The following is a 26416-nucleotide window of genomic DNA, read 5'->3' on the forward strand; positions in this document are numbered from 1 at the left end:
GTCCAGGGTGTCTGAGGAATGTCCACTCTGGCTGTCCCCTCCCAAGGTGGTCTCCAGGCATTTCCAAAGTAGAAGGGGAATCTGGAGAGAGACCAAGTTAAGGGCAGGTTCTTCCTCCTTAGTGTATAAGCCCAAGAGGGAAATTTCTGTCCTCCAGTTCCCATGACCAAGGTTGGAGAAGGCAGTCCAGGGGAGGCATTCAGAGTGCTTTCTTGGATGCCAAAGTGTTCAAACTTCTGAGGCCCCTCTTATTTCTGCTGAGAGAATAGAGAACCTGCCAAAGCACTCTTGGGGACCATCTGGTCTAATCCTCCACTGATCAGATGTGACTGGATCAGAATGGGGAAAGGACTTGCCCAAGATCACCCAGCAACCTAATCACAGCAACTGGACTAGTCCCATTCTCCTGACTCCCCCTTTCTGCTATGTGCTTACAGCACATAGTGCCTCCCAATGACGCCTACCCCATGTCAAAGACAGCCCCTGAGTTTCACTTTATCCATGTGCACACTCGGGTTATTTCTAGGTTATACAGGACAGAAACCACACAGGATGGTCAGGAAGTTGATCTCTCCCATGATTTCACAAATTCTGTTCAGCACAGGGGCATACTTCCGTTCTACAGACTGGGAGAGTTAAGGCCCAGGGATGTGCCAAGAGGGAAAATGCTGAAGCTCCATCTGCTTTGTGCTCAGGCCCAATGAACTAAGGTACACCCGAGGTCCAGTATTAGAGAATGGCTCAGCTGGGATTTAGCATCTTGCCCAAGAAGGCCCACCAACAAGGAGGGTGTCTGATCACTGGCTTTGGAGAATGGGAGCCCAGGAATCCTGGGGAGAGGCTGGAGTGGACACGAGTCAGGGGCTTATTCAAGCCCAAACAAGAAGCCAGTAAGGTGAGACCAAGGATGCTGGGTCCAAAGCAGAGAGAAATGGTCAGAGTGGTGCTGACACCTCAGCCCCGTTATGCCTGCCAGGGCCCCACTCGCCGGGCCTGAGTCCCCGGAGGCCCCCTCCTACTCCCTTCTTCATTCCCTTCCTCAGAGGCAGGTCTGGGGCTTGGCTGGGAGCTCCAGGGACTGAGGGAGCACAGCAGCTGTGGGACAGGCCACATAGCTAAAACCCGGCGGGCCATAGGGCCCCGCGGAGGAGGCCCCAGCAGGCGGACCAGGCTGCCCGAAACCTCCCTATGCTCCCAGCCTGTTGCTTATTCATTCAGAGTGGGAAAGCGCCAGCCCAGCGGCCAGCCAGTGCCGGGCTGGCCATGTAAGGCCCCCAGGCGGTCCTGCTTGCCCGGTGCCCTGCAGAGAGCCTCGTGCAGCCCTGGGCACAGCCCCTGCCCTGCCCCGACCCCTTGGCCTCGAAATGCTGTCATCGGAGGAGCCGTCCCGCTCGGGACAAGGCCAGGATGGACAAAGCTAGAGCTGGGGCAGGCAAGGAGCCGTCCTGTCCTCGAGGCCGTGGGAAGAGAAGCACGCACAGGGGGCCACTCCTGAGAGCCTCTCAGTCCACCAGGCCTCTGCAGAGGGGCCACCATGGCTCTGGCCCCAGCCGGTTGGCAGCTGGGGGCCCTGGTGTGGGGCGCCTGCGTCTGCGTCCTGGTGCACGGGCAGGGCTCGGACCAGGGACGCTGGCGGCAGCTGATCCAGTGGGAGAACAACGGGCAGGTGTACAGCCTGCTCAACTCGGGCTCAGAGTACGTGCCTGCGGGGACTCAGCGCTCCGAGAGTAACTCCCGGGTGCTGCTGGCGGGTGCCCCCCAGGCCCCGCATCGGCGCAGCCAGGGGGGCCTCCGGCGTCGGCAGGCCCCGTCGCTGCCCCTGCCCGGGCGCATCGGCTCGGACACCGTGCGCGGCCAAGCGCGGCACCCATTCGGCTTCGGCCAGGTGCCCGACAACTGGCGCGAGGTGGCCGTCGGGGACAGCACGGCCATGGCCCGGGCCCGCACCTCCGTCTCCCAGCAACGGCACGGGGGCTCCGCCTCCTCGGCCTCGGCCTCGGCCTTCGCCACCACCTACCGCCAGCCGTCCTCCTTTCCGCAGCAGTTCCCCTATCCGCAGGCGCCCTTCGTCAGCCAGTACGAGACATACGACCCCGCGTCGCGGACCTACGACCAGGGCTACGTGTACTACCGCGGCGGGGGCGGCGGTCTGGGCGCAGGGACGGCGGCCGTGGCCTCGGCGGGGGTCATCTACCCCTTCCAGCCCCGGGCGCGCTACGAGGAGTACGGCGGCGGCGAGGAGCAGCCCGAGTACCCGCCGCAGGGTTTCTATCCGGCCCCGGAGAGGCCGTACGCGCCGCAGCCGCCGCAGCCGCAGCCAGCCGACGGCCTGGACCGCCGCTACTCGCACAGCCTGTACAACGAGGGCACCGCGGGCCTCGAGCAGGCCTACCCCGACCCGGCCCCCGACGCCGCGCAGTCCAACGGTGGCGCCTACGGCGGCGACCCCCGCCTCGGCTGGTACCCGCCCTACGGCAACATGCCACCCGAGGCCTATAGCCCGCCGCGGGCCGTGGAGCCGCAGCCCCCCTTCCGCGTGCTGGAGCCTCCCTACCTGCCGGTGCGCAGCTCCGACGCGCCCCCGCCGGGTTCGGAGCGCAATGGCGCGCAGCAGGGCCGTCTGAGTGTGGGCAGCGTGTACCGGCCCAGCCAAAACGGTAGAGGTGAGTACGCCCCGACGCCCAGGCCCTCCTCCATCCTTTACCGAAGGCCTCCCCCAGCTGCTAAGTAAGGACCCCCACCCTCCTCCCCACAGGCAGCCCCAGTGCTTCCCACCTCCCGGCCTTCGCCCTGTCCAGGCATCATCATCGGTGCCAGAATTTGGCCAGGCAGGGGGGGTAGGGGGTGGCGGGACTGGACAGGCTTTGGAAAGAGACACCTTCCAGACCTGGCTTGGGTCATCTGAGGACAAAGTAAAGGAGCCCCTCCCCTCCTCTCCCTTATTCCCATCAGGGCATGTCCTCCACTCTTGGAGGTGCCCCTCTGCCAGCCTCACAGGGTGAAGCGGGGAGCATCAGGGTCAGAAAGGCCTTAGGGGACGCCTCTGGAGGTGTGGCAAGTTCCAGGTCACTGGGCATATGTGAGCTTGGCCTGAATGAACAGGAGGTTAGAAGAGAGATTCTGGGCTGACAGGAGTGCAGGCTAGATAACCCAGAGTTCCTTCAGGGGCACACTGCAAGGCCCAGACTAGAGAGGCGAGTGGGGCACCAGCCTGGGCACCGAAGAACTTACTAATCGAGATAAGTAATATTTTAATGCATTTTTAAATCAAAAATAATGCAAAAAAATGAACAAAATATCAAAATTTTAAATAGAATCAGTTATGGTGACATGCCAAATTGTATTCAAGCCTGAGGCACACTAAAAAATCAGCAATACTGATCGTCTTTATTTGAAATTTTGATGTTTTGTTCATCACAGATTTTTTTTTTTGCGTTAATTTTGATTTTTAAAAATATTGCCTGAAATGTTACTTCTCTTAGCTACTGAGTTTTTAGGCACCCTCTTAAATTTTGCACCCCAGGCCAGGGCCTCAGTCACTTCACTCAGTTCACCCTAGTCCTGGCCCTGGGGGAGAGTCCAGGAGGCAGCTGTGGACACAGGTGCAGGGGGTGTTGAAGATATGACCTAGTCTAGGGAAAGCCCAAGCCATTTACACACGAGGACTCAGTGGAAGGGGCAGCCTTCCTTCTTCAGATGAGCAACTCCACATATGCTGATAGCAGGCGGGCTACCTTGGCAAGGGCCCACTAGTGGTCTGGGCAGGGCCATTGGTCCTGCTGTCCGAGAATTCCCCTTCCTGCTTCTGTCTCTGCAAGTCCAAAGTCAGCTTTGGTCAAGGTTTTCCATTCAGTCCCCAATGCATATGCGTTCCACCCCAGCCTTGCCTCTTTCAGGCTGCAATTAATACCCTGATTCTTTACTCCTGACTCTCTGCTCCACAACAATGTTTCTGTGCCAGGCGCACCAGGTGAGGGCTGAGCACTGCAGGGCTCAGGGGCACAGGTAGTGCACCCCCAGCCTTTGCTCCTCTGCCTCTGTCCGCACGGGGACGCTTCCTTGTCTCCAGCCATACTGACCTTGGGCGAGAGAGGCTGCCGCTGGGGTGCAGAGGTGGGGACTCCCGTCTCTCTAGGGGCTGCTGGAGCCCAAGGCTAGGGGAGAGGAGTGTCCACACTGGCAGTACTCACTCCCTCACATTCAAGGCGTAGCATTCAAGTTGGGTGCTGAATCGCACTTTGAGAACCTGCAGGAGCTCAGGACAGATGGAAGGCCCTTCTGTGATGTGATGAAGGATGCATCCTCCTGCCACCGTGGCCTCACCCACATCTGATCCTCTCCAGGGCTTGCAGCATCCCTGCAGCAGGGTGTATTACAGCTCTGCATCAACTGCTCCCAGAGCTCCGTGGAGGAGAGCATGTTTTACCTATAGGCTAAACTTTTGTGGTAGCTTTTCTTAGAATGCAAGACCGCAGAGTGGGGCTCAGCCAGAAGCACTCCACCTCTGGGCAGAGGAGAAAACCGAGGCCTCAGATAGCACTGCTGGCAGAGCCAGGCCTGGGACTTGACATCTACGCCCCAAGCCAGTGGGTTTTCTAAGGTCCTTCTTTAGCCTCTCAGTTCTTAAGGTTCAGAGGGGGACTGGCCAGAGCAAGGCTATGTTTGGAGAGGGGGGTGCTTGGTGCTTAGCAGGGCCTCTGGCCATTGCCCCTGAGCCCCCGTGTTCAATTGGGATGAAAGACATTTCTCCCTGGAATGCAGTATACTAGATGCCAAGCTGAATCCAGGCCCTGCCCTGAGGAAGGAGTAGAAAAGGGGGCACCTCAGTTCTGTGATTGGGCAGGCAGTGAGGGGATGGGTTAGGGGACCCAGGGGAGGGGCCTCCCCAGTCGGGGGGCTCTAGGAACTCAGGAAGGACTTCCAAGAGGAGGAGGTGCCCAAGCATTGCCACAAGCTGTCAGCACCCTCCAAGTGCCCCTTCCCTCGTCATGGTGGGGAAGGTGTGTGGGGGGGGCAGTGCAGGCTAAATCGGGGCTCACAGAGAGGCCAGAGAGGGAGCAGTACCTTCTCCCCCATCACTTGTTCCCCTTCCCACCCTGCTAGGCTGGGACCATGGAAAATCCCGGTTTGGGGAAGGCCAAGCCTTGTGCTTGAGATCAGACCCCCAGGCCTGGTGTGGGAGTCCAGAGCGGATTCTCCGAGACTGACCTCATTCCTCCTGGCCGCACACCCAGGGGTCTGAGGCTGGGCGCTGGCAGCCCGCATGCGTGTGGGCGTGGACGTGGACATGTCCTCACAACACCAAACACATGTGCGCACCACCCACGTCCTCCACGTTTGGGCAGTTTCCAAGCGCCTGTCCAGAGCCTGGTTTCTTCCTTGGGTGCCTGCACCCCCTTCCCTCCCACCCCGGGGAGGGGGGCTGCCCAAGGCCTCCTGCAGTACCATTGTCTCTGAAATGTGTAACGGGAGGGAAGGCGAGGAAACAGAGGCCCAGGTCACATACCTGGTCTGCCTGTCACAGCAGATCCGTGCAGAGGCCTGGAGGGTGGCTGCCTGCTTCCCAGCCCCCTGCGCTGTGCCCCTCCCTCTCCCAAGTCGGGCCCCTTCTCCTAGCCTCCTTGTCCCTGTTCCTGCCTCCTCACAGCCTCAGCTTCTCTGAGCTGGTGGTACCGGTGCAGACTAAGATGACTTATGGCCCTAGAAGACCACGGCTTTTCTCTCAGGGCCTCCCCCTTACACCCTCAGCCTGATTCACTGCCTCTGGCCACCCTATGAAAGTAACGTGGAGCAGCCACCCTGGCTGTCCTCCCAGGGCATCTCTGATGGCTATGCCCATCTTGCCTGGCGTGGGTCTTCCTTCCCTGTCCTCACACAACCAGTCGGAGCTGTGACTGCCTCCTCCCTGGTCCCTTTCAGTCCATCCTACGCATGGGGCAGATACACCCTTGCATTGCTGACCATATTACTCTCCTGCTCAAGAAGGCTCTGTGGCTCCCAAGGCCTTCAGGACAAAATCTCAGTGCCTTAGCCTTTTGCACCAGTACCTGAGGCACCTCCTTCCTCTCCTCTCCTCTTTCTCCCTCTCTCAGGCCTCCACAGCCCCCACGAGGATCGTGCTGCTCCTAGGCCTCGGTGTTTCATGTCCCTGCACTCACACAGGGGTGTTTCTAGGGTACATCCCTCTCCATCCAGCCTCCTGCACCCAAGAGGCCAGACGGGGCCCCTTAGTCCCTGAGAGCAGCCCTGGCTCCCTGCTGCACCCCCTACTTCCTGCCCCCCTGACTCAGGTCGCCCACCCACCTCCACAAGGCTTGGAGTAGATGCAGGGAAGGACAGAGGAGGCCTGGCCACCCAGAGCATCCAGAGTTAGAGCCCCCAGGCGAGGATGATGATGACAACTTCAGCCATTGCAGAGGAGTACTTGCTGAGCTTTGTGGCTTGAATGTGCAATTTCATTCACCCGCACAGCCTCCTAAAGAGGTGGGGATTATGGTCCTCTGGTACAGATGAGAAAACTGAGACCTGGGGAGGTCTCACAGCTGGATGCAGCCGAGCCAGAATTCAAACTGAGCCTGTCATCTCTGCATTGCACTGAGTTGACCCAGGAGGACCCTCACACCACCTGCAAGCCAGCTGGGGCAGGACTTGAGCCTGGACCTAGTTCCCCCAGCCACCTCCAGAGGGATTAATTCTGTTAGCATACGCTGGACATTTTATACATCATCTCTTAATTCCCACAGCAACCCCACCAGCCAGATGCTGTTATCCATCCCGTTTCATAGATAAGGTGACAGGCTCACTTGCTGATTGTCACACGACCTCTTAGTAGTGAAACCAGAATTTGAGTCTGCATGACTCCCCATCCTGAGTTCTTAACCCCCATGCATTATTTTTTTTTCTAAATTTTCATGTATTAAGGCTTACCTTGCACATCCATTTGGTCATTCAGCAGATACTTGACTCCTACCACGCTCCGGGCACTGGTTGCGACAGAGTGAGATGAAACAGAGAGACTGCACGGCTTTGAGCGCCTCCCCAGTGAGGTGTTAGCATGAAGCCTGTCATTCCCACTCTATGGACTCCAGAACATTTGTTTAACAAGCACATCTACAGCACCTGACACTGTTCTTGGAGCTTTACAATTAGTCGCTTAATTCTCATAACAACCCTCGGTATTGTTATTACCCCCATTTTGCAGATGAGGAAACTGAGGCCCTCGGAGGTTAAGCCCAAGGTTGCATAACTGGTGACCGGTGGAGGCAGAACCACAGCTCAGCATCCCTCCTTTCTTCCCAGAAGTTGTCTCAAGTTGCTCCTTCAGAAAGAAATGGAGTCTTCAGGCCAAGGAAGTTGGGGTAAAGGGTCAGACAACTATGGAGATAGAGGGACCTGGGTCCTCTTGTTACTCCCCTGTTTGGCAATGGAAGGTCACTAGTGTCGGAACAAACAAGTCGTGTCCGAGGCAACCTCATCGCAGGCAGATTTCCCATCTCCTCTCGTATCGTTTAGTTGCAAGGCCACATCCTCTCTCCCCTGTACTCAAACTGGACCATCCCTGCAAGAAGAGACAGCTCCCATTTTAAATAATCATAATAGCAACTGCTATTATTGAACCCTTAATATGCACCAGACACTATGCCAAGCATTTTATTTTTACTTCCTCATTTAGTACCTCCAGCAAGCTTGTGAGGTAGATGATATTATACCCCCATTTTACAGAGGAGGCAACTGAGGCTAGAGAAGTTCAGTAACTCATCCAAGGTCTCAGAATTCATCAGCAGCCAAGCTCGGACCCAGGCTGACTCTCTCCCCCACTGAACCATCCCAGCCTTCCCTCTGCTTCTGCCCCTCAGGGAAGGGTATGTCTCCGCGATCATTGTTTCTCTCAGGTCTAAACCCCCTAGGACACAAAAAGTTGGATTTTTTTTGCCTTGAGTTCACAGGCTCCACAGAGCCTTTTGGGATGGTGGCTGAGCAGGGTGGGGTGTCCTTCGGGACTTATAGGCACCAGGCTACTGCCGCACTTGGCCCGGGAATTCTGGCCTTTCGTCCCGGCCTTTCATCTCCTCTCCTCCCTCTCTCCCCACCCCAGGGACCCCCATCTCAATCTCCTCTCACCTCCAAAGGGGCACTTCTCCCTAGTAGTCCCAGCCCAAGTCCAGCCCACTCCTGTCCAAGCCAAGAGCACATGGAAAACTCCCCAGGGCAGTGGCTGGAATGGCAGGACAGGAAGGGCGGGGGGGTGGGGGGGAGCGGGTGGTCCGCCCAGGCAGCCCACACCTGCTTCCAATTCTGTGCCCGGCATTCCTGCGGAGTAGCAATCCGCTTGGGAGGAGGCCGGAAGGAGAGGCTGGGTCTCGTGCCTCCCCTGCCCTGACCTAACAGCCTCCTCACCACAGGCGGCTGGACCCAGAGGGCCTTTTTGTCTGGATTCAGGATTACAGGGCCGAGGCTGCACCTGGGTCCCTCTCCCCGTTACTGATGGACACCCAGAAACTGGGCATTTAGGTATCACCTGAAAATGGGAAGAGGGTGTCAGAACACCAGAGCAGGAAGGTACACGAATGTGGAAGTCGAGGCCTGAGGGGCCTTTGCCACCAAAGTCTCAGGAGACAACCCACCCTTCCTCCCCCTTGTGGGCCAACTGGAACCATGGGTTTTCCAACCCCAAAGCTAATCCTTTTTCAAAAGAAAGGGCTTTTGGAGTCTGTCCCAGCCTCTGCCTGTTAAGAAAGGCTGTGCTCACACAGGCAGTGCCAAGAGACCCTTTGTGGGGTGCCAGTATTTGTGCTTGTGCTCGCTGAAGGCGTACAGGTGCCAGGCCCTGAGCTGGGTACAGGGAATTCAGGGGCTCCCTGGACCCATCCCTGTTCTCACAGAGGTCTCAGCCCAGCAGCAAGAGACCAGGGAGGCAGGATGCCGCGGCCCAGACCCACTTCCATCTCACCCAACTCGCCAGCTGTCAGAACACTCTGTGCACCAGAGACCTGGGCCAGCAGCTGGGCGGCAGAAAAGACAGTCCCACCCTCCCCTTCCCCCAGGGGCTCTCGCCTGGCTGAGGAGAGCAGATGTCATCGCATGAGGAAATTCAGCCATTCAACAAATATTCATGGAGTGCCTTACTTTGTGCTGAGGCTGGTCTAGAGCTGGGTATTCATTAGTTTTAGGAAAGAGACAAAATCCTTGTCCTTGTGGATCTTGAATTTTCATGGGTAAACATAATAAGTAAATAATAGGAGGGGGTAAGTGCTGTGGAAAAAATAGAGATAAGTCAGGGAGATCTGGAGTGTTGGGAGAGGTTGCAAAGGTAGTCAGGGTGGGCCTCACAAAGGTGACATTTGAGCAAAGACTTGAAGGAGGCAAATGAGTGATCCATGCAGCTATCTGCAGGTGGAGCATTCCAGACAGAAGAAACAGCCAATGCAAAGGCCCCAAGGCAGGAATTCCCTGGGGCTTTCAAGTGTGTTCCAGTGTGGTTAGAGCAGCATGGCATGGGTGTGGGTGCCTTACGGGAGACAGGTCAGAGAGGCAACTGGGTCCAGACCGTGGAGAGCCTGTAGGCCACTGTGAGGACTTTGGCTTTTACTCACCATGCATTGGGGAGCTCCTGCAGTGACATTTAAACAGGGTCTCTGACTGCTATGCTGGGAATGGACAGTGCGGGGGGGAAGGCAGGGGGAGTCCGAGAGGAGGCCCGTACAGAGATGCAGGCGGAGATATTGGTGGCCGGGCCAGGGGTAACAACAGAGGTGGTGGGTAGTCAGTTTGGGGATATATTTTGGAGGTAGAGCTGATGGGATTTTCTGATGGATTGGATGTGGAGTGGAAGAGAAGGAGAGGGGTCAGGCATAACGGAAATGGTTATGTCCTCTGCAGCTGAAAGGATGAAGTTGCCATAAGCTGAGATGGGAAAGCCATGGGCCGAGTGGGTTTTGTAAGAAAGATAAAAAGTTCAGGTCACTGTGAAGGATCTGAGGGGCAGGGAGGGAACCCAGGAGACCGCACGATCCTCAGGGGCTTCTGGAGGTGGAGAGAGGGGCACTAAGCAGGGCCTGCAAGGGTGGGCTGGCAGGAAGGTAGGGGCTGTCTTCACACTGGGAAGAGTGTGAGTGAGTGAGGTGTGCAAGGAGGTGGCAGAAAGCTTGAACAGAGAGGAAGGTAGCTTACCTCCCCAGAGGTGAGCGGCAGCCTCCTCCCAGCCCAGCCCCGGCTACTTCCTGGGCAGTTTGCTCAATTGAACAAACGCACATCCCGTCCTCTGCGTCTGGTCCTGCCACTCAGAGGAGCAAGGCCATCGCTGCCCGTGAACTGCCTCTCCCAGCCTAGTGGGGGCAGCAGGCCCGTGCTGGAAGAGGGAAGAGGGAGGAGGGAGGAGCACCGGGTGGTGGCAGAGGAGGGCCTACAAGGTAGGCTTTGGGGCCTAAAGGCTGTACCCGATAAGGGTGTGTGTGTGTGTGTGGGGGGGTGTGTGGGTGGGTGGGGGGGCAAGGAATTCCCGATAAGGTGTGTGTGTGTGTGTGTGGCAAGGAATACCAGGACAAGGGCACTAGGGGTCAGAGGCCAGGGGCAGAAAATGTCAGTTGTGTTAGGAGTTGCCTACTGATCCTTAGGGTTAAGAGATCTGGAAGGCCAGACCACAGAAGGCCTTAGCTGCCACTCTGAGAAGTCTGGGCTTGATTCCGTAGGTGATGGGGAGCCAATGAAGGTTCTGGGCCAGGCTTTATGACCATCCTAGCTCCTTTGCCTGGGCTGTATTGCCCTTCATGGTGGACCGCAGCAGATCCTGCAGGCACCTTGCCTGCCTGCTCGTTACTCAGGTGTGGCACTGCCAGGCTGATGCTGACAATTTAATGTCCTGATTATTAGATAATAATTTCTCAGGACCCAGAGCTCTGGCTCCCGCCCTGGAGGCCCTCCCAGCTCATCTTTATTCAGGCCATGTTCTGTGAGCTTTCCGCTTTCCCCACCTAGGGGCTCCTCTGGAGTCTGGCCGCTAGAGCTAAAATATCCCGCTCTGTGCATATTTCACAACCCACTGACCGGTTCCTGCTGGACATTGTTTATCCTCCAGCCCCAGGCTCAAGAGATTAGGGCTCTTTTGCATTCTATTTTCCTTCATCTGCTGCTTGTGAGCAGGAGGCCTGGTGAGGAAAGATTTCAAAGGAGACACGAGGTTTAAGGAACCCACAGAAAAAGGGAAGCCAAAAGGAAAACAGGTGAGGTGTGGGCAAGCAGCAGGAATGTAACCTCAGACCCTCCACTCCGGGCAGCTGCCAGGAACTGCTGAGCAGAAAGGAACAGATTCCTCCTAAAGCAGGAAGGATTTAGGTCAGACGGTGGGAGAATTTCCTGGCAGCTAAAGTATCGTCTGCAGAGGTTGTGAGAGGTCTTGGGCTCTTGCCCAAGGCTGGGGAATGGACTGAATAGCTCCTGAAAATATTTTAATCTCCAAGTGTTTATGGAGCCATCAAAACTGCACTCAAGGGGCAGTTAGTCTAATCTCCCCATCGTCCACATGGGAGACTGAGCCTAAGAAAGGGAAGGGACCTGGACAGTAGGGCGTTGGGCGAGATGGCAAAATTGCCTGCTGGAGTCTTTCCCACAAGAAGGCCTGGCTGAGTCCTGCCAGGGAAGGGGAGGACAGTCCTCGGCTTCCCACGGGCTGGCATTTGGGCCAGCTGGCAGCTCCAGGCCCAGCCTGGGTGAGGTAGGAGGACATCGGCCCCGCAAGAGGCCTTGTGAAGGGGCCCTGGATCCCCCACAGAGGAAGCTCCAGGGGCAGAGCAGGAATACAGAGTGCTGGTGCTTGTCCCTCAGCTCTGTGTCTTCACTGCCCTGGAGGGTCTGATGGGGCCCCCCAAGGCTGAAGGGCTTCCTCCAGACCAGAGGCTGCCTGCAGAATGGCCTTGGGACCCGATTCACTCACATCCAGCCCCTCCCCAGCCAAATAGCCTGGCTTTGGTCATCCCAGGGGTCTTTGCTACCCTCTGACTCAGTGTCCCTCCAATCCTGGTCCAGGCTCTGTGCAGCCTGAACCCCCATGGTCAGCACATTGCTTCTGGGGAAGAGTTCTCACAACGGGCCGGCCCCAGGGTCCTGGGCATGAGTGAGGTGGAGGACAATCAGTCTGCATAAATGGAAGCAGGGAGGCCTAGAGAGGGGCCAGGCCCACCCAGGTCCACGCAGAAGGTCTGTGACAGCAGGGTAAGAAGTCTGGCTCCTGTCTACCTCCTGGGCATGGAAGGCAGGATGCTGATGGTGAACAGGCCTCCCTGGGAAGCCTGAGCAAGACCATCCACCCAGCCTTTGAGTGGTCGGCCCCATCCGCAGGGGTCCATCCCTGGGAGACTGGCTAGATGGGCCATGGAGGTTGCATACTGTGGAATCCTACTACCAATGACAAGCAATGCACTTGACATATCTTAAAAGTTTACATTGGAAATCAAGAAACAGAATGAGACTATAAGACAATGTCAAGGATACATACGCACTTCCAACACACTGCAGGTTTTACACAGAGACACAGATGTTCAAAGATATGTCTGAGGGTCAGGGTAAGGATAAACGTTAAAAAAAATTAATTACAAGAGGGGCCTTGCATAGACCAGTTTAGTTTGTTAGTTTGCTCTGAAATGAGAATTATGATCAATTCAGTTCTCTGCATTTATGAAAACAGGAGTCTCTGGGAAAACTTCCCACTGGAACCTACTTTATAATGTCTCCAGTGCCAGGTCCAAGGGCTGGATGACTCCGTATATTCTGGATAAGAGATCCCAGCCCCCCAACACACAAAATTATATCCCATGACTGATGGTTCTCCCTGCCTTTGAGTAAGCTTTATCCTCTCTCCAGGATCTTCCTTTAAAATGCACACTTCTTGGGATGGTGGGGAGGGGAGGGGAGCACAGGTCTGGTTGTAACCGGACTTCACCCAACATTGGCCACCCTACCTGGAGGGCCTGGTTGTACCCCACAAGCCAGAGACAGCAAACTGGTACCCTACATCCACAAGCCCCCACTCAAGCCTTCCCTTATCCTCCTTCCAACATCACACAACCCACCCACACACCCAAGCCCCTATGGAGGGGCTGAAAGCCCAAGCCTGCAGGCCTGGCTGCTGATGGAATGCCTCCTGGGAGAGCAGTGGAGAAGGAGGCATTGTTCCTTCCTGGGAAAACATACCAGCTGAGGGAGGGGGTCTGCTGTTCCCAGGGACCTCTCCAGGGATCCTGAAGGGGGTGGGGGGGGACCCAGCCTGAACTCCCAAGGCTGCTCTCTTTTCCAGCAGCTTACCCCAGGGCAGTGAGGGTGTGACAGGGGTGGAGGGCGGGCCAGGGGTAGCTGGTTAGGGGAGTCACAGGATCCCAGTGATGGTCAGAGATGCAGAACACAGAACATAAAATAATGATCAGGGTGATTCCATTTAAGTCCTGGAAAAGGCATAACATCTAAAGTGATTTAAAAAAAGATCAGTGGTTACCTGGGGAGGAGAGAGGGGGGATTTACTGGGAAGGGGCTGGAGGGAACTTTCAGGGATGATGGAAACAATCCATAGCTTGATTGTGGTGGTAGCTACACCATGTATACATTTGTCAAAACTTATCAAACTGTATGCCTAAGATCTGTGCATTTGACTGTATGTAAATTATAACTAAAAGAAATCATTTTTATAAAAAGAAGAATAACAAGCAGAGTCCTGGAAGGAGGTTGGGACCTAAGAGCTCCTCCTGGGGCTTCCCTGACTTGCTGTGTGAGTGTGGGCAAATTCATTGCCCTCTCTGAGCCTCCGTTCCCTCCAGCACCTCTGTGTGCCCTGGTGTCCTGAGGGAGACAGGGTGAGGAGCACGCTCGTGGATGATTGGAACAGTAAAGTATGAAGCCACTAATCATTAAAGAAGCCTGCCTGACAGAGACTGACTGCCTAATGGTCAGTCAGCCCTGAAGCACGGTGGGATGCCCCACTGAGGGGGTGAGTGGGGCCCAGGCCCTGCCCTCAGGGAGTGCATAGTCTGGAGGGGAGTAGACACAGGTAAATACGATAGAATCTAATTATAGATCAATACAGATCTAGTAGTGAGACAGAAGTGTGTGCAGCTTGGAATGTCACTGCCAATCAGGGAAGACTTCCTGGAGCAGGAGGCACCTGCCTGAACCTGAGATTCCTCCACAGTAAAAAGAAGATGGTCATCTTTGGCTCAGTATAGGACCAGAATCAGGACTCAGTATGTGATCATAGCCGGGGTGTAGTCAAAGGCCAGGAGTGGTACAAGCCCTTGCTGGCCCTGAATACCCCTGGCCTCTTAGCTGGCTCTTCCAGCTTCCTTGGACTGCATAGCCAACTCATGAAATGGCCTAGAGAGGAAGGGTCGGGCCAGAAAAGCTTTGTAGAGCCATCTGTGCTGTGTTTATTGAGACCGGGCCTGGGGTGGGGGGTGGTAGGCCATCTGGTGCCAAATGCTGGGTCTCATGAAGCTTCAGGCCCAGCTGACCCACCACCACATGTTGCTGAGGGAAAAGCTCTCTGGTAATGGAAAAGGGGACCATTCCTGTCTTCTTCACCTCCCCCTCCCCCCCCCCACCACAAGCTTCTAGGGACCAGAGGGTGAGAAACAGCTTGATACGGAGGTGGCCCTTGCTTTCAAGGCCTGAGGATCCCTTGGGAAATGACTGCAGGCATTCCTGGGGGCTTGAGTAATGGGGCCTAGGCTGGCCAGGACAGCCCCCATCAGCCAGGAGCCACCTCATCCTCACCCACCCTTGTGTTCCAAGCTTCCTCTTCATTCCGAGTAGGTGAGATCACACCGGCTGCTCCTGCATGAGGCCGGGGCCCCAGGGCGAGCAGGGGTAGGTTCTGGGAACCTCAGGCATGTGTTTGTGAGGGGTGGCGTGTAGCAGACACCTCTGGGAAAGGCTTAGAAGCCAGAGTTCCCCTCCTCTGCCTCATCTTCTGGACGTATAAGCTGACAAGAGGGTTTTGGCAGCAAGAAGGGGCTAGAAGCCTGTCTGCATGACTCAAGCCCCTTCACTGTGCTTGCCCCCCAAGAACAGAGGGCTTGAAAGAAGCTAAGAGGAACTTACAGCTTCATTTTATCATTTATCTGCCAGAATCCCTGCAGCCTGAGAGGGGAGGGTACATGGAGGTCCAGGCCCATTCCCGTTTAAGCTGGTGGCTGAGCTGAGATGGAGCCCAGGGCTCTGGAGTCGCCCTGCCCACCTCCCACCCCACCACGTGCCCCACCCCTTCCACACACCCAACATCAAGATCTTTCCTTCTTTATTCCATGTGGATAGGGTCTGGACACCTGAGTTCGGTTTCTGCTTATTCCTAATCATTCTCACTGGGACTAAGTTATGTACGGGGACGGGGTGGGAGGCAGAATGGACAGACCCCTGGCTCTAGCATAACCTGGGGAACAAGTGATCCAGGGGCTGGAGCAGACTCCAGACTTCCCCTGGGTACTGGGCCCTAGGCCCTGCAGGGCAGGGAGCCAGGCCCTCCTCGGATTGGAGGCCTGAGGCCGCAGATGGGAAGGTGTGGTCAGGTCTGGGGGCCAATGACAGGATGAAAGGAATCCTGAGAAGGGCGGGCTGGGCGCCCAGGAGCCTTCTGGGACCCACTTGGGGTCAGAAGCCCAGGGTTCTCTCTTGGCGGTTCACAAAGAATGCCAGCTGCAGGGGTGAGAGGAGCAGAGGGTGTCTGGAGTCTGGTGACCAGAGGCCTGGGAAATAAGGACACCAAGGGGAGTGTCTCTGTCAGGAAATTACTTGGTTCACTCAGCCCTCCCTCCAGGCCCTTGTTCATGCTACTCCCCCTGCCGAGAATACCCTTTTGTCTTCTCCTGCTCTCCAAATTCCACCCGGTCTCCCAGATCTGGCTCATGTCCCAGGAGACTCAGCGGTCCCAACAGCATGGAACTCCAGAGGTGCGCCCCTGCTCCCTGACCTCCCTGACCCCACACCTGAGCCTAGGGAGAATGGTTCAGATCACACACGCTCACACTGGGAGGCTTCCAGAAGGAGAACAGCACAGGGTCTCTGGGCTTTAAACCTGACCAGCCTGACCCTCCTCAGTGCCAACTATTACTCCCTCCTCCCTCTCTCCCTCTCCCCACTCCAGGTCTCCCTGACTTGGTCCCGGACCCCAACTACGTGCAAGCGTCCACTTATGTCCAGAGAGCCCATCTGTACTCCCTGCGCTGTGCTGCAGAGGAGAAGTGTCTGGCCAGGTAAGGAGATGAGGATGAAGCGTGGACAGTCCCCAGGAGTCACCCAGAACCTGTGTTCATGGCGGCCAGGCTGCCTGCAGGCTGCACAACCCTGGCCTCTTCGGTGGGCCTTGCCTGCCTCAAGGCAGTCAGGTGGGGAGGGGAATGAGAGTGATCCAGCATTTCTGTATACATCACTATATGAGGAACTTAGTGGTATTTAATCTTCACACCAGACCCAAAGGTCTGTGTTGCCCTGTCGGTAACTGAGGAGCAGTGAGAGGAACTAAAACCTTCAGATCTGAGGTGTCTCATGAGAAGGTTCCTCGTGGGGACCCCGGGGAAGTCTTACAGACGCCTTCAGGATAGAGGGCAGGATTATGGAGCCATCTCCACAGAGGACAGGTGTGGGTTGTCCAGAAGGGGCTGTGGGCATGGGTAACAATGAGGCCTCAGTTATATGTTGCATTAGAGAGAAGGGAAGGACACCAGTTTACTTGAACCTGGGAGGTGAGCACAGCCAATCCTCCATTATTCCTGGGTTATTCTGCCTCTTGCAGAGCTTGCTTCTGAATTTATTGACAGTGAATGTTCTGTTCAAATATGTATGCTTTGGGGACATCTCCCTGTGCTAAAAGAACTAGTTAAAGATTATATTGACCTACTTCTTTTACTGACATCTGTCTATGTTGAAAGCTCCTATTTTTCTTAATTATTTGCTTTTTTAAAAAACATTTGAACTCTTTACTTTCACTTTTGAGTATCTGGGAAGCCCTTTAGAATCTCAATGTTTTCTCACTAATGAAATCTCGTTCACTGCCACTCAGAATAGCTGACCACAAATTGTTATCTATCTGTAACAAGATAAGGAGCTTGCACTGGAATGTAACTCAGCTCACTGCTTCCTTCATCGAGGAAGTCTTGCTTCAAAAAAAAGAAGTATCAGCTGAACTGGACAGTGTGATTCGTGATGTAGTTGGTTTACATGCTGGTGCAAGTTCCTTATCTCACAACAGACTGGCAACAGACAGTGTGCGAACTGGCACCAGTCCAGGAACCACACGTGAGTTCCACTGAGTCGGCCTGCCCACTCAGGTCTCGTCTCTGGGAAGAGAGCATAATGTACTTACTGCTCCTGCTACAGTTCCTCCAGTGGGGAGGAGCTCAGCCTCCACGGCCGTCCATTGAGGCTGAGTTTTGAGGAGTTTGAGTCAAAACCAAACTGTTATTCTGCCTTCGTGGAATACCCCGTGTGCCCACAACTGAGCTCCCAGATGGGCTGGGGCAGAGGCACTGGGGCTCCATCCCAGGGCTGTCCTGGTCTAGCTGGAGAAAGTGGCCTCTTACCCAGAACCAAGTGACAGGGAGTGGAAGGAGAGCTAGAAGGAGCAGTTGGCAGGCTGGAACTGTGGGCAGCCAGAGGAGGGAGAGGTTGGCAAGGGCGGAGGCATCAGCGGAGGTTGGGTGTGGGATACAGACCTAGAAAATGCAGCAGAACTGAAGCCCTGGAGCAGCAGGGCCCTTGGAGATTATCGAAAGTGTGGGCTGCAGACCGGTGCCAGTTCACAGACAGCAGGCAGAACTCAGATGAGGGAAGGGACTTGCTCCAAGTCTCACCACGAGTTTGTGGCCAAGCTGGGCCTAGAACCCAGACCCTAATGGTTTCCCACGGTGTGCTGAGCCCAACAGAGGGGTAGGACTTAACTGAACAGAGGGAAGAGGATGTTTAGTTCCAACACAGACAAAGACAGATTCCAAGCCTCCCTCAGACAAGGCCAAGGGCCTTACGTCCTGGCAGACAGGAGCCTACACTGCCTGTTGTCCAGACATCCTCTCAGAGAGAGCTAATCCCCATGACTGGCCACCTCCTGCCTCTAGCCTTAGGGCCCAGACCTTAATGATTGCCAAGGAAGTGCCCCCTGAGTCTGGCCAAGACGGCTGTCCACAGTCAGCTGAAGAGGAAGGAGCCTTCATCTAGCCCTCGTTCCTACCTGTGGGACGTGGGATGTGTGTCCCCTCACTGCTGCCCCTGTTTTCTCTCTTTTTCCTTCTCTCCTCACAAGGCCCATCTCAGCTGGCAATTGGGGGTCAGCAAGTGAATTGTGAACAGGCAATCTATACCAGACCAGTGCTTCCTGAGCAAAAAAGGGCAGGTCGCTGGCCCTGAAGCCACACAATCAGGGAGAGGTGGTCTACTCACACTGACCCAGCTCAGGAGGTGTATGGTATCAGGATGTGTTGTAGGCAGCACTGTTAGATCTCACAGGCAGTCACGATTCCTCGAAGTGGAGCAATCAAGGCAGACTTCCTGGAGGAGAGGACCTGAGTTGGGTCTAGGAGGCTGGGCGAGTTCTGGATCAAGTGAACGGCACAGGCAAAAGTACAGATCAGTGAAAGAGTTAAGTCTGTTTGGGAGACAGTGTTTGAAGCTGGAACCCAGGTGTAGGGGGAGGGAGAAGGTCAGAATCTCCTGGATAGGGCTATTTTATAAAAGCCCTCCGAAGATTCTGATTTGCCCCCATCCTCAGGGGCTGTCCCCAGCTGAGAGTCACCTGCAGGTATCAGGGACCCTCAGAGGGTCATTATCAGGCCAAATGCTGCTTTAGAAAGACTCCTTTGGCAGCTGCCAGCCACATGGCAGAGGCCAGAAAGGAGGGGCTGGCCTGCAGAGAGGAGCAGAGGCCTGAGCCTTGGCTGCAGGGCAGGGTTCAGATGTGAGAATCTTCAGGAACAAGCCAACCTACGCTGGGTGTTTGTGTCTGGTACCCAAGCCCACTCTGGTCTCCCCTTCTGTCCCCACAGCACAGCCTACGCCCCTGAGGCCACCGACTACGACGTGCGGGTGCTGCTGCGTTTCCCCCAGCGCGTGAAGAACCAGGGCACCGCAGACTTCCTTCCAAACCGGCCGCGGCACACCTGGGAGTGGCACAGCTGCCACCAGTGAGTGGGCTGCCTGGCCCGCCCCCTCTTCTGGGCCAGGCCCTGGGCCTGAGTGCCCCTCCCCAGGAGCACTCCAGAGGGGCAGTGCTGGTGGGAGGGCCCCATGAGTTGTTTTCTGCCAAGGATCCATCACTGGGGCAAGGATTTCTCAGAGGAGCCTTAGCAAAAGCTGCAATGGAAGAGGGGACACAGAAGGATCGGTCTTGATAGGGGGTGGAAGTATCTAGAATACAGGGCATCACCCAAGGGAGGCCGGTACAGGTGGGAGCCCAAGAGGAAGTGAGGGGTCCTGAGGAGGTACCCTCCTAGGGTGACTGGCTCAGTGAGGACACCAGAGATGCTGCCTGGGGGACACAGCGACCAAGGAGCCCCAGGAGCCCTCAGGAGGCGGTGTCACAGCAGGGTCACCTGGGCCCATCTCAGGAGGGGAACAGGCTGGGAAGCCAGGGGTGACCAGGCCCTCTTCTCCCTCTTCTTCTCCTGCCCCCAGGCACTACCACAGCATGGACGAGTTCAGCCACTACGACCTGCTGGACGCAGGCACAGGCAAGAAGGTAGCCGAGGGCCACAAGGCCAGCTTCTGCCTGGAGGACAGCACGTGCGACTTCGGCAACCTCAAACGCTATGCGTGCACCTCTCACACGCAGGTTGGGCTGGAGGGGCAGGGCAGGGGCTCTGAAGGACGGGGGGGAACCCCGCCAGGGATGGGGAGGCTAAGCCAAGCTAAAGACAGGCTAGTGCCAAGGCTCCTGGCCGCTCAGCTCAGAGAGTGCAGGTCTTCTTGCCAGTCCTGAAGCCACCAGAGAGCCCCTCGGGGACTACCCTCCACCTCCATTCCCAGGGGTGTCTGCTCATGGAAGGAGGGGAACATTCCAACGAATTCTGGATGGCATGATATTCCATTTGCCTAGCTGTCCACCCGAATCCATCTTTCTGTCCAAACATCCAGAGAGTGTCCATCTATCCTGCCTGTCTGTCTCTCTATCCATTCCTTCATCCATCTCTCCCAGGCATCCCCCCACCTTCATTTCATCCCTCATCTCTCTGGTCCATCCACCCAGTGGGCTTAGGACGGGGCAGACCCACTCTGAGCAGCTACCCCGGGCCAGGGTCAGGACGAATCACAGAGGAAGGAGGGCCCCAGGCTGCTGACGTGGGCGTGGGTTGGCTCTGAGGAGTGCACAGCACCTCAACCTCTCCTCCTGTCCCTTTTCCTAGGGCCTGAGCCCAGGTTGCTATGACACGTACAATGCAGACATCGACTGCCAGTGGATTGACATAACCGACGTGCAGCCCGGGAACTACATCCTCAAGGTGGGGCCCCTGGTTGGAGGCACTCCTCCAACCTGATGCTCACCCTCGGTGTCCCCGCCTCTGACATAAGCTTCACCCTCTGGGCATATCAGCTGATGATGTCCCTGAGGTCTGCACTTCCCACCTGAAGGTTTTAGCCTCAGGAAGACACAGCCTCTTCCCATAGAAACACTGAGGAACCTTCAGCCCAAGTGTGGTGATCCTAGGGGAGATGGTGACTCTGTCTTCCCTAAGTGGCAGAGGACTTGGAGAGCCGTGGGGTCCATTCCCCTGTCTGTGGGCAGGGCAGGCTCTGTGCCATCTGGGAGAGGACACTGCCCTCCCTGAGAGACACCCTCAGCTCCTCATACGACCCCTGCAAAGCCAAGGGCACTTGTGACCAATAGTTCCTTGTGGCCTGAACCCCTCCTCCACGTACACTCACTCCAGTGCCCCATCCCTTGCGGAGACAAGTAGAAGAGCACGCTAAGGACACACAGCCCAACATGGAACATCCATGCAGGCTGAGCGGGGTGCCGGGTCATCATGACCTCACCTGGGGAAGACAAATCAGCCTCCTCTTTGCAGGTGCAAAGCGAGGGTAGGGCTCACTCTAAGAGGCCCCCTGGGCCCACTGCTCTATGCTGGAGTAAAGGAAGAGCAGAGAAGGTAGGCCTGGGAGGCGGCTTTAACCTGCATGAGGACGGGCTGCTGGGTGGCTGCATTCAGAACACGGCAACCTGGAAGCAGTTGGTTGCGCCCCATCCTGAGCACCTCTCAGTGGGCTCGGTGAGGCCTCTGCTCAGCCTCACCCAAAGGCCAAGATTGTCAAGGGTATTCTTTTCCTTCCTTTATTCATCCACTCTCAACAAACTCGTACAAAGGCCTTTCTGAGTTCTAGGTTCTGAGGATTCAAGACACATAAATAATGCACAGTTCCTGCCCCTAAGGAATGTAACTTAAATATAACATCATTTCCTCTCTGCTTGAATGTTCTGCAAATAAGGCTGGGTGTAGCCCACCCCAGCGAAGCCCTCCCCTATCAATCCAGCATTTAAAGGATTTCCTTTTGTCCAGACAGCTCCTCTTCAGACAGGTTATGCTTGCTTGGGTCATCATCTCAATGAATGTCAGGTGCCTTGGGCTCCAGGGCAGGAGATGCTACCTGGCATCAGACAGGCCTTCCATGGGTCACCTAGACAGGCATACGAGGTGAAAGGGTGCGAGCCTCAGAGTCAGGGAGACCAGGCATGGGATCCCTGCTCGGGCCCTCACTCACTGCTGGGTTCCCTGGGGCAGTGGCTCTGAATGCCCCATGTGGGGCCCCCTGGCCTGGGCTCTGACTCTGGGGAAACCTACCTTCCAAGAAGGATGATCCAGTGATGCTTCCTTTGACTATGAGCTGTCTCTCTCTTCATTCCTCTCTCTGTCTCTCTGCATCTTCCCCCGTCTCTCCATCCGTGTGTCTCTGTCTCTGTGTCTCTTGGTCTCTCATGGTCTTTCTCCATCTCTCTGTCTCCCTCTCTCTGGCTCCTCTGTGTCTGCCTCTCCACCTTCCCTGGTGACCAAGTAAAGCACAGCCTCATGACCAGATCCCTTTTCCTTCTGTTCCTTTCCTTCTTCAGGTGCACGTGAACCCAAAGTACATTGTTTTGGAGTCTGACTTCACCAACAATGTAGTGAGATGCAACATCCACTATACAGGTCGCTATGTTTCTACAACAAACTGCAAAATTGTCCAGTAAGTGCTCTTCCCCCAGCTCTCCGTACCCCAGCCCCTCTCCTACCTGAGGAGCAGGCAGGGCCACATGAAACACGTAGGATACCTGCCCTGTGGCTCACCTTGATGGCCGCACACAGCTGCGGCTGGACCAGCCACCCCAAGCGGAGTGCTCAGGCTGCAGGCATTGATCCGGGGCGTGGCTCCTGATCTCTCCTCAGGTGGAGACCTGCAGTAGGCAGCGTCGTTGGGTGGAGGTGCATGGGCTCTGCATTCCTACTTCTGTGACTCCCTCACTCTGTGACATCGGGCAGTTCACCTCACCTCTCTGAACTACTTTTCTCTTCAACACTTCCCACACAGACTTGTGAGGAGGATTTAAAGTCCTGACATCTGTGTGTGTTCCAGGACCCTTCACACTGGTGCTCAATGAATGGCAGCTGTGTGATCATTAGTGTCCGTATCAGGTGGAATGAATTAAGCAGTCTCAGATTAGAACTGATTCTGGTTGGAATCACTTCTAACAGTCATCAGTCCCTGGGCCCAGATGTGGAGGGAGTTGATAAACTCCCAGGCCTTTGGCACGTGGCACCTCAGCTGTTGCTGCCCCGGACTGGCTGTCCTCAGCCTCTCTCCTGATTCCTCACGTGAAGTACTTTGCAGAGGGACCCCTTGCTTACGAACTCATTAAAAACCCCATCCCACTCCATGTGAATTTTCAATGCTTGATCAGGTCAAAGCAACTCTTTTCCATTTAAAAAATAAAGAAAAAAAGAGTAGTCTCCTAGAGCTTTAGTCCATCAGCTGAGGAACAAATGGCAAGGAATCCAAGGCCCAGAGAACCATCTTTCCCCAAACATGTCTGCTTATTAATGGTTGATAGGTATGAGAGGTTTAGGCTGTCACCAGGGTCAGGGCTCAGTGTGTGACCAGGATTAGGGCTCAGTGTGTGACCAGGATTAAGGCTCAGCATGCGACCAGGGTCAGCATGTGACCAGGCTCAGAGGTTGGTGTGTGAAGGCTCAGTGTGTGTTTAGAGATAGCCCTTGCACCCTTGGCTGCTACCACTAAGCTAACGTTCACAGTCCTCCACCACACTGTGAGAACAGTAGCCTCTGGTTCAATTCAGAGATTAGATTCCTCATTCGCAGAATTAGATCAGAATTATCCAGGTCACAGAGTGTGTTTGAAACAACTGACTCCCACCCCATCCCTGGCAACTTAGCCCCTTCGGCAGGCCTGGGTTTGCAGCACCTTCTCGCTCCTCAGGGCTTGTCTTGTTCAGCCATTAAAAATCCAGGAGTCACCTAAATGGTAGAGGTTTTCTGGGAAGCAGTTCTAGGGAAGGAGAAGGAGGGCAGGTACAAGGGAGGTGGGGAGCCTACATGCCCTCTTGTCCCCCCTGCTGCTGGGAAAGGTACATCCAAATAGCCTCCCACTTCCCCAGGTGGCACCATGAGCTGGGCCCCTCAGCAGGGCGGACAGAGAAGTTGCCCTGCGTCCCCCTCCAGCTACCCTGGGGCCTGTGGACGCAGGGCATGCCGAGGCCCTTCCTCCCGAGCCCTTTACATAAGTGCTTGGAGAGGCTCAGGTCTCATTAGTGCGTCTCCTCGACCCTGACCACAGGCGGGCAGCTGGGCCAGCGCACAGGAAGCCGGACGGAGCATTTCCAGAAAGGCCACGGGACTGACGCCTGTGGGTTTCAATCATGTTTCTGAAGAGGAAAAAGGAGGCCTTTTTTTTTTTTCAAAAGTACTGAGTTAGAGAAAACAAGAAAGTATTTCCAGACAGTAGCAGCTCTGCTAATGGCCTAGAAAAGAATCTGGAACTCAGGGCATGGGGAGGGGTGATACCGAGACCATGCCCTGCATGGGAGTCCATGAAACCCCTCCTGAGCCCAGATTACTGACAGAAATGGAGGCCCGTGCCTGCCCTCCTACTTGGGATCCAGGCTGTGGAAGAGAAGTGCTCAGCTGGGGAGGTAGTGGTCGCCTTGCTGACAGTTGAGCGAGGGGCCCACGCCTCAGCCTGCCTTTGACCTGCTCTCTTTCTTTCCTTAGATCCTGATCTAGGAGAGAGTGTGCAGATGGCCAACCTCCCCACCTCCCAAAGCAGGCCCTGCTCCCCAGGCAGCCTCCTGCCAGGACAAGCCCGGCCCACGGGGCCCAGCCATCAACCACAGGCAGGGGCAGCTGGACGCTGGGAGCATCCTTCCCTGCCCGCCTCAGGGAGCGAACGTGGACCAAAACCACAGGGATTCCGGATGCCAGGCCCAATTGTGTACTTAACTTTCCCCTACAACGTGATTTTGTTGGTTGTTGGTTTTTATTTTTTATATTTTGGCCATACCACAGAGCAAGATTGCCCAGGCCTGGGCTGAATAAAACAAGGTTTTTCTACTCTGTGGTTCTGCACGTAGCCGCCGGCCGGGTTGGCCAAAGCTAGGTTGGGCTCAGAGGACATCCTTGGGCTTCGTCCTTCCCTAGCAGAATGTGGAAAGGGCAGCCACCACCGTCTGAGGACCACAGCTTGACCAAGAGGGCATCAAACCCACTGTGGAAACCCCACAGGGTTTATCTCAGGGCCCAGCCTGCTGCGTGGGAAGAAGCCCACATCCTGCTGGGGGCGGGGCCCTGGGTATCTTACCTTCCACCACCACCCACCCTGCAGCCTCCCACTCCTACCCCCCTGCTTACTCACACAGTCACCAGCTCCACCTGCAACTTGCTCCCTTACTCTCCTATTGAGCACCTACTGAATGCCAGGCCTGTGGCGGGACTGAGCACACACAGGAGAATCAGACGCATTTCCTGCTCACAGCGGGGCGGGTGCACCCACCAGTGTGAACCACTTACCTAGTGAGACAGCCCCTGGGGGCAACCGTGGAGCCTTCATCTGGGAGGCAGTGTCTCCCAGGAAGGGAAGGGAGAAAAGTTTACTTGGGAGAGGCTGATGGGGGCGGTGGCCCTCTAGCCCCTGTCCTGGCAGTGGTACCCCGAGCTCCTGGACACTGGATAGGGGCAGGGAGAAGCAGAAGGAAGGCACCTCCCCTGTTCCTTCCCCTCCCAGAAGCCCTCAGGACACCTTTGCACCCACCTGCCTCCTGCCAGCTCCCTTCCTTCCCAGGGGAGTAACACTAGTGCGAAAGGGAGAGAAACTTGGTCCAAGAATCAGGGCTCTGGGTTCCAGGGCCAGTTCTCCTGCTCACTGTGTGAGCTGTGTGAGTTTGGGCAAGGCATACTACACCTCTGGGCCTCAGTTTCCCCATCAGTAAAACAGGAATGCTCTCCTGCCTGGCCCACATGCTGACCTGGAGAGCCGGTAAGCTACTCCTGCAGAGGCAGGTACTGGGTGAGCTGCAGGGTGTTGGACCCACCCCTCCATATCACTGTGGTCTCCCCAGCCTATTGCACTCAGCACTCAGAGTCCTCCAAGGAGAAGGGGGTCCCCCCTTTTGGCTCTCACACGATTCATGCCTCAGGGTCCCTGGCAGCTAGTAGGTACTCTGCCAGGGTGGAGAGGGAGGGCTTCTTGGAGCCATGCTGTACCTCCAGAAGGACCTGGCCCCAGCCTACTGGAGCCCCTGGGCCACTCACCAGCCCAGGCAGGGGATGGAGCGGAATGTGGCTGCAGCCCCTCTAGCCTTCCCTCACTGAGTCTGTCCTGGCATGGGGTGAGTGCTGCGGCTCCTCCCCTCTCCATCTGGGGCCGGGTAGCAGGACTGAGGAGGGGTGGGGGCAGAGGCCTGTCATCCAGAGGTCACCGTTCTGCTGCACCCTGCACCCATGTGCGCCTCAGAGGTGCTGTCCTGATTCCAGCCCCACCTCTCTCCTTTCTAGGTGCCCCCAGGAGGGAAGGGGAGGGCTGAGACAAGGTCACCAAATTCCAGACTGTCTACCTATGAGGTAGAGTCAAAAGTCCCCAGTTCCCAGGTCAGAAAGCCGAAGCCTAGAATGGGAGCCTATCCCACTGAGGCCACAGGCTTCAGCAGATGCTCAAGGGAGGCTCCTGGGGAGGCACAGTGCTCTTGGTTCGGGGAGGAGGTGCTCTGGCTCTGGAAGGGCTAGAGGGTGGGGATGAGCAAGACCACAGCAGGAGGAACAGGAGGGGAGGAGGAGCAGACCACCTTCGTGCCTGAACCAAAAAAGGGTTGTTCCTTGGAAGCCGTATTCCAAGAAGACAGTATGGGGCTTTCCTGGGCGGCAGGGGGCTGGGTGCCAAAGAGGCTCTCTCTTGGTCCACAGCAGTGCCTGTG

The 26416-nt window shown here is 56.1% G+C and overlaps 1 protein-coding gene across 1 annotated transcript; it reads left to right on the forward strand.

Annotated features, from left to right (window-relative positions):
* The first annotated feature begins 1198 nt into the window (after positions 1–1198).
* On the forward strand, positions 1199–24560 carry LOXL1 (lysyl oxidase like 1). The gene is made up of 7 exons (XM_081227637.1): positions 1199–2663; positions 16121–16229; positions 19011–19148; positions 19639–19795; positions 20367–20462; positions 22067–22182; positions 24222–24560. Exons 1-7 carry the CDS (start codon positions 1535–1537, stop codon positions 24226–24228), a joined length of 1752 nt encoding a protein of 583 aa, XP_081083763.1. The 5' UTR covers positions 1199–1534; the 3' UTR covers positions 24229–24560.
* Positions 24561–26416: the final 1856 nt, after the last annotated feature.

Source organism: Mesoplodon bidens (genome assembly GCF_964165515.1).
Source record: "Mesoplodon bidens genome assembly, chromosome: 3".
Taxonomy (NCBI): domain Eukaryota; kingdom Metazoa; phylum Chordata; class Mammalia; order Artiodactyla; family Ziphiidae; genus Mesoplodon; species Mesoplodon bidens.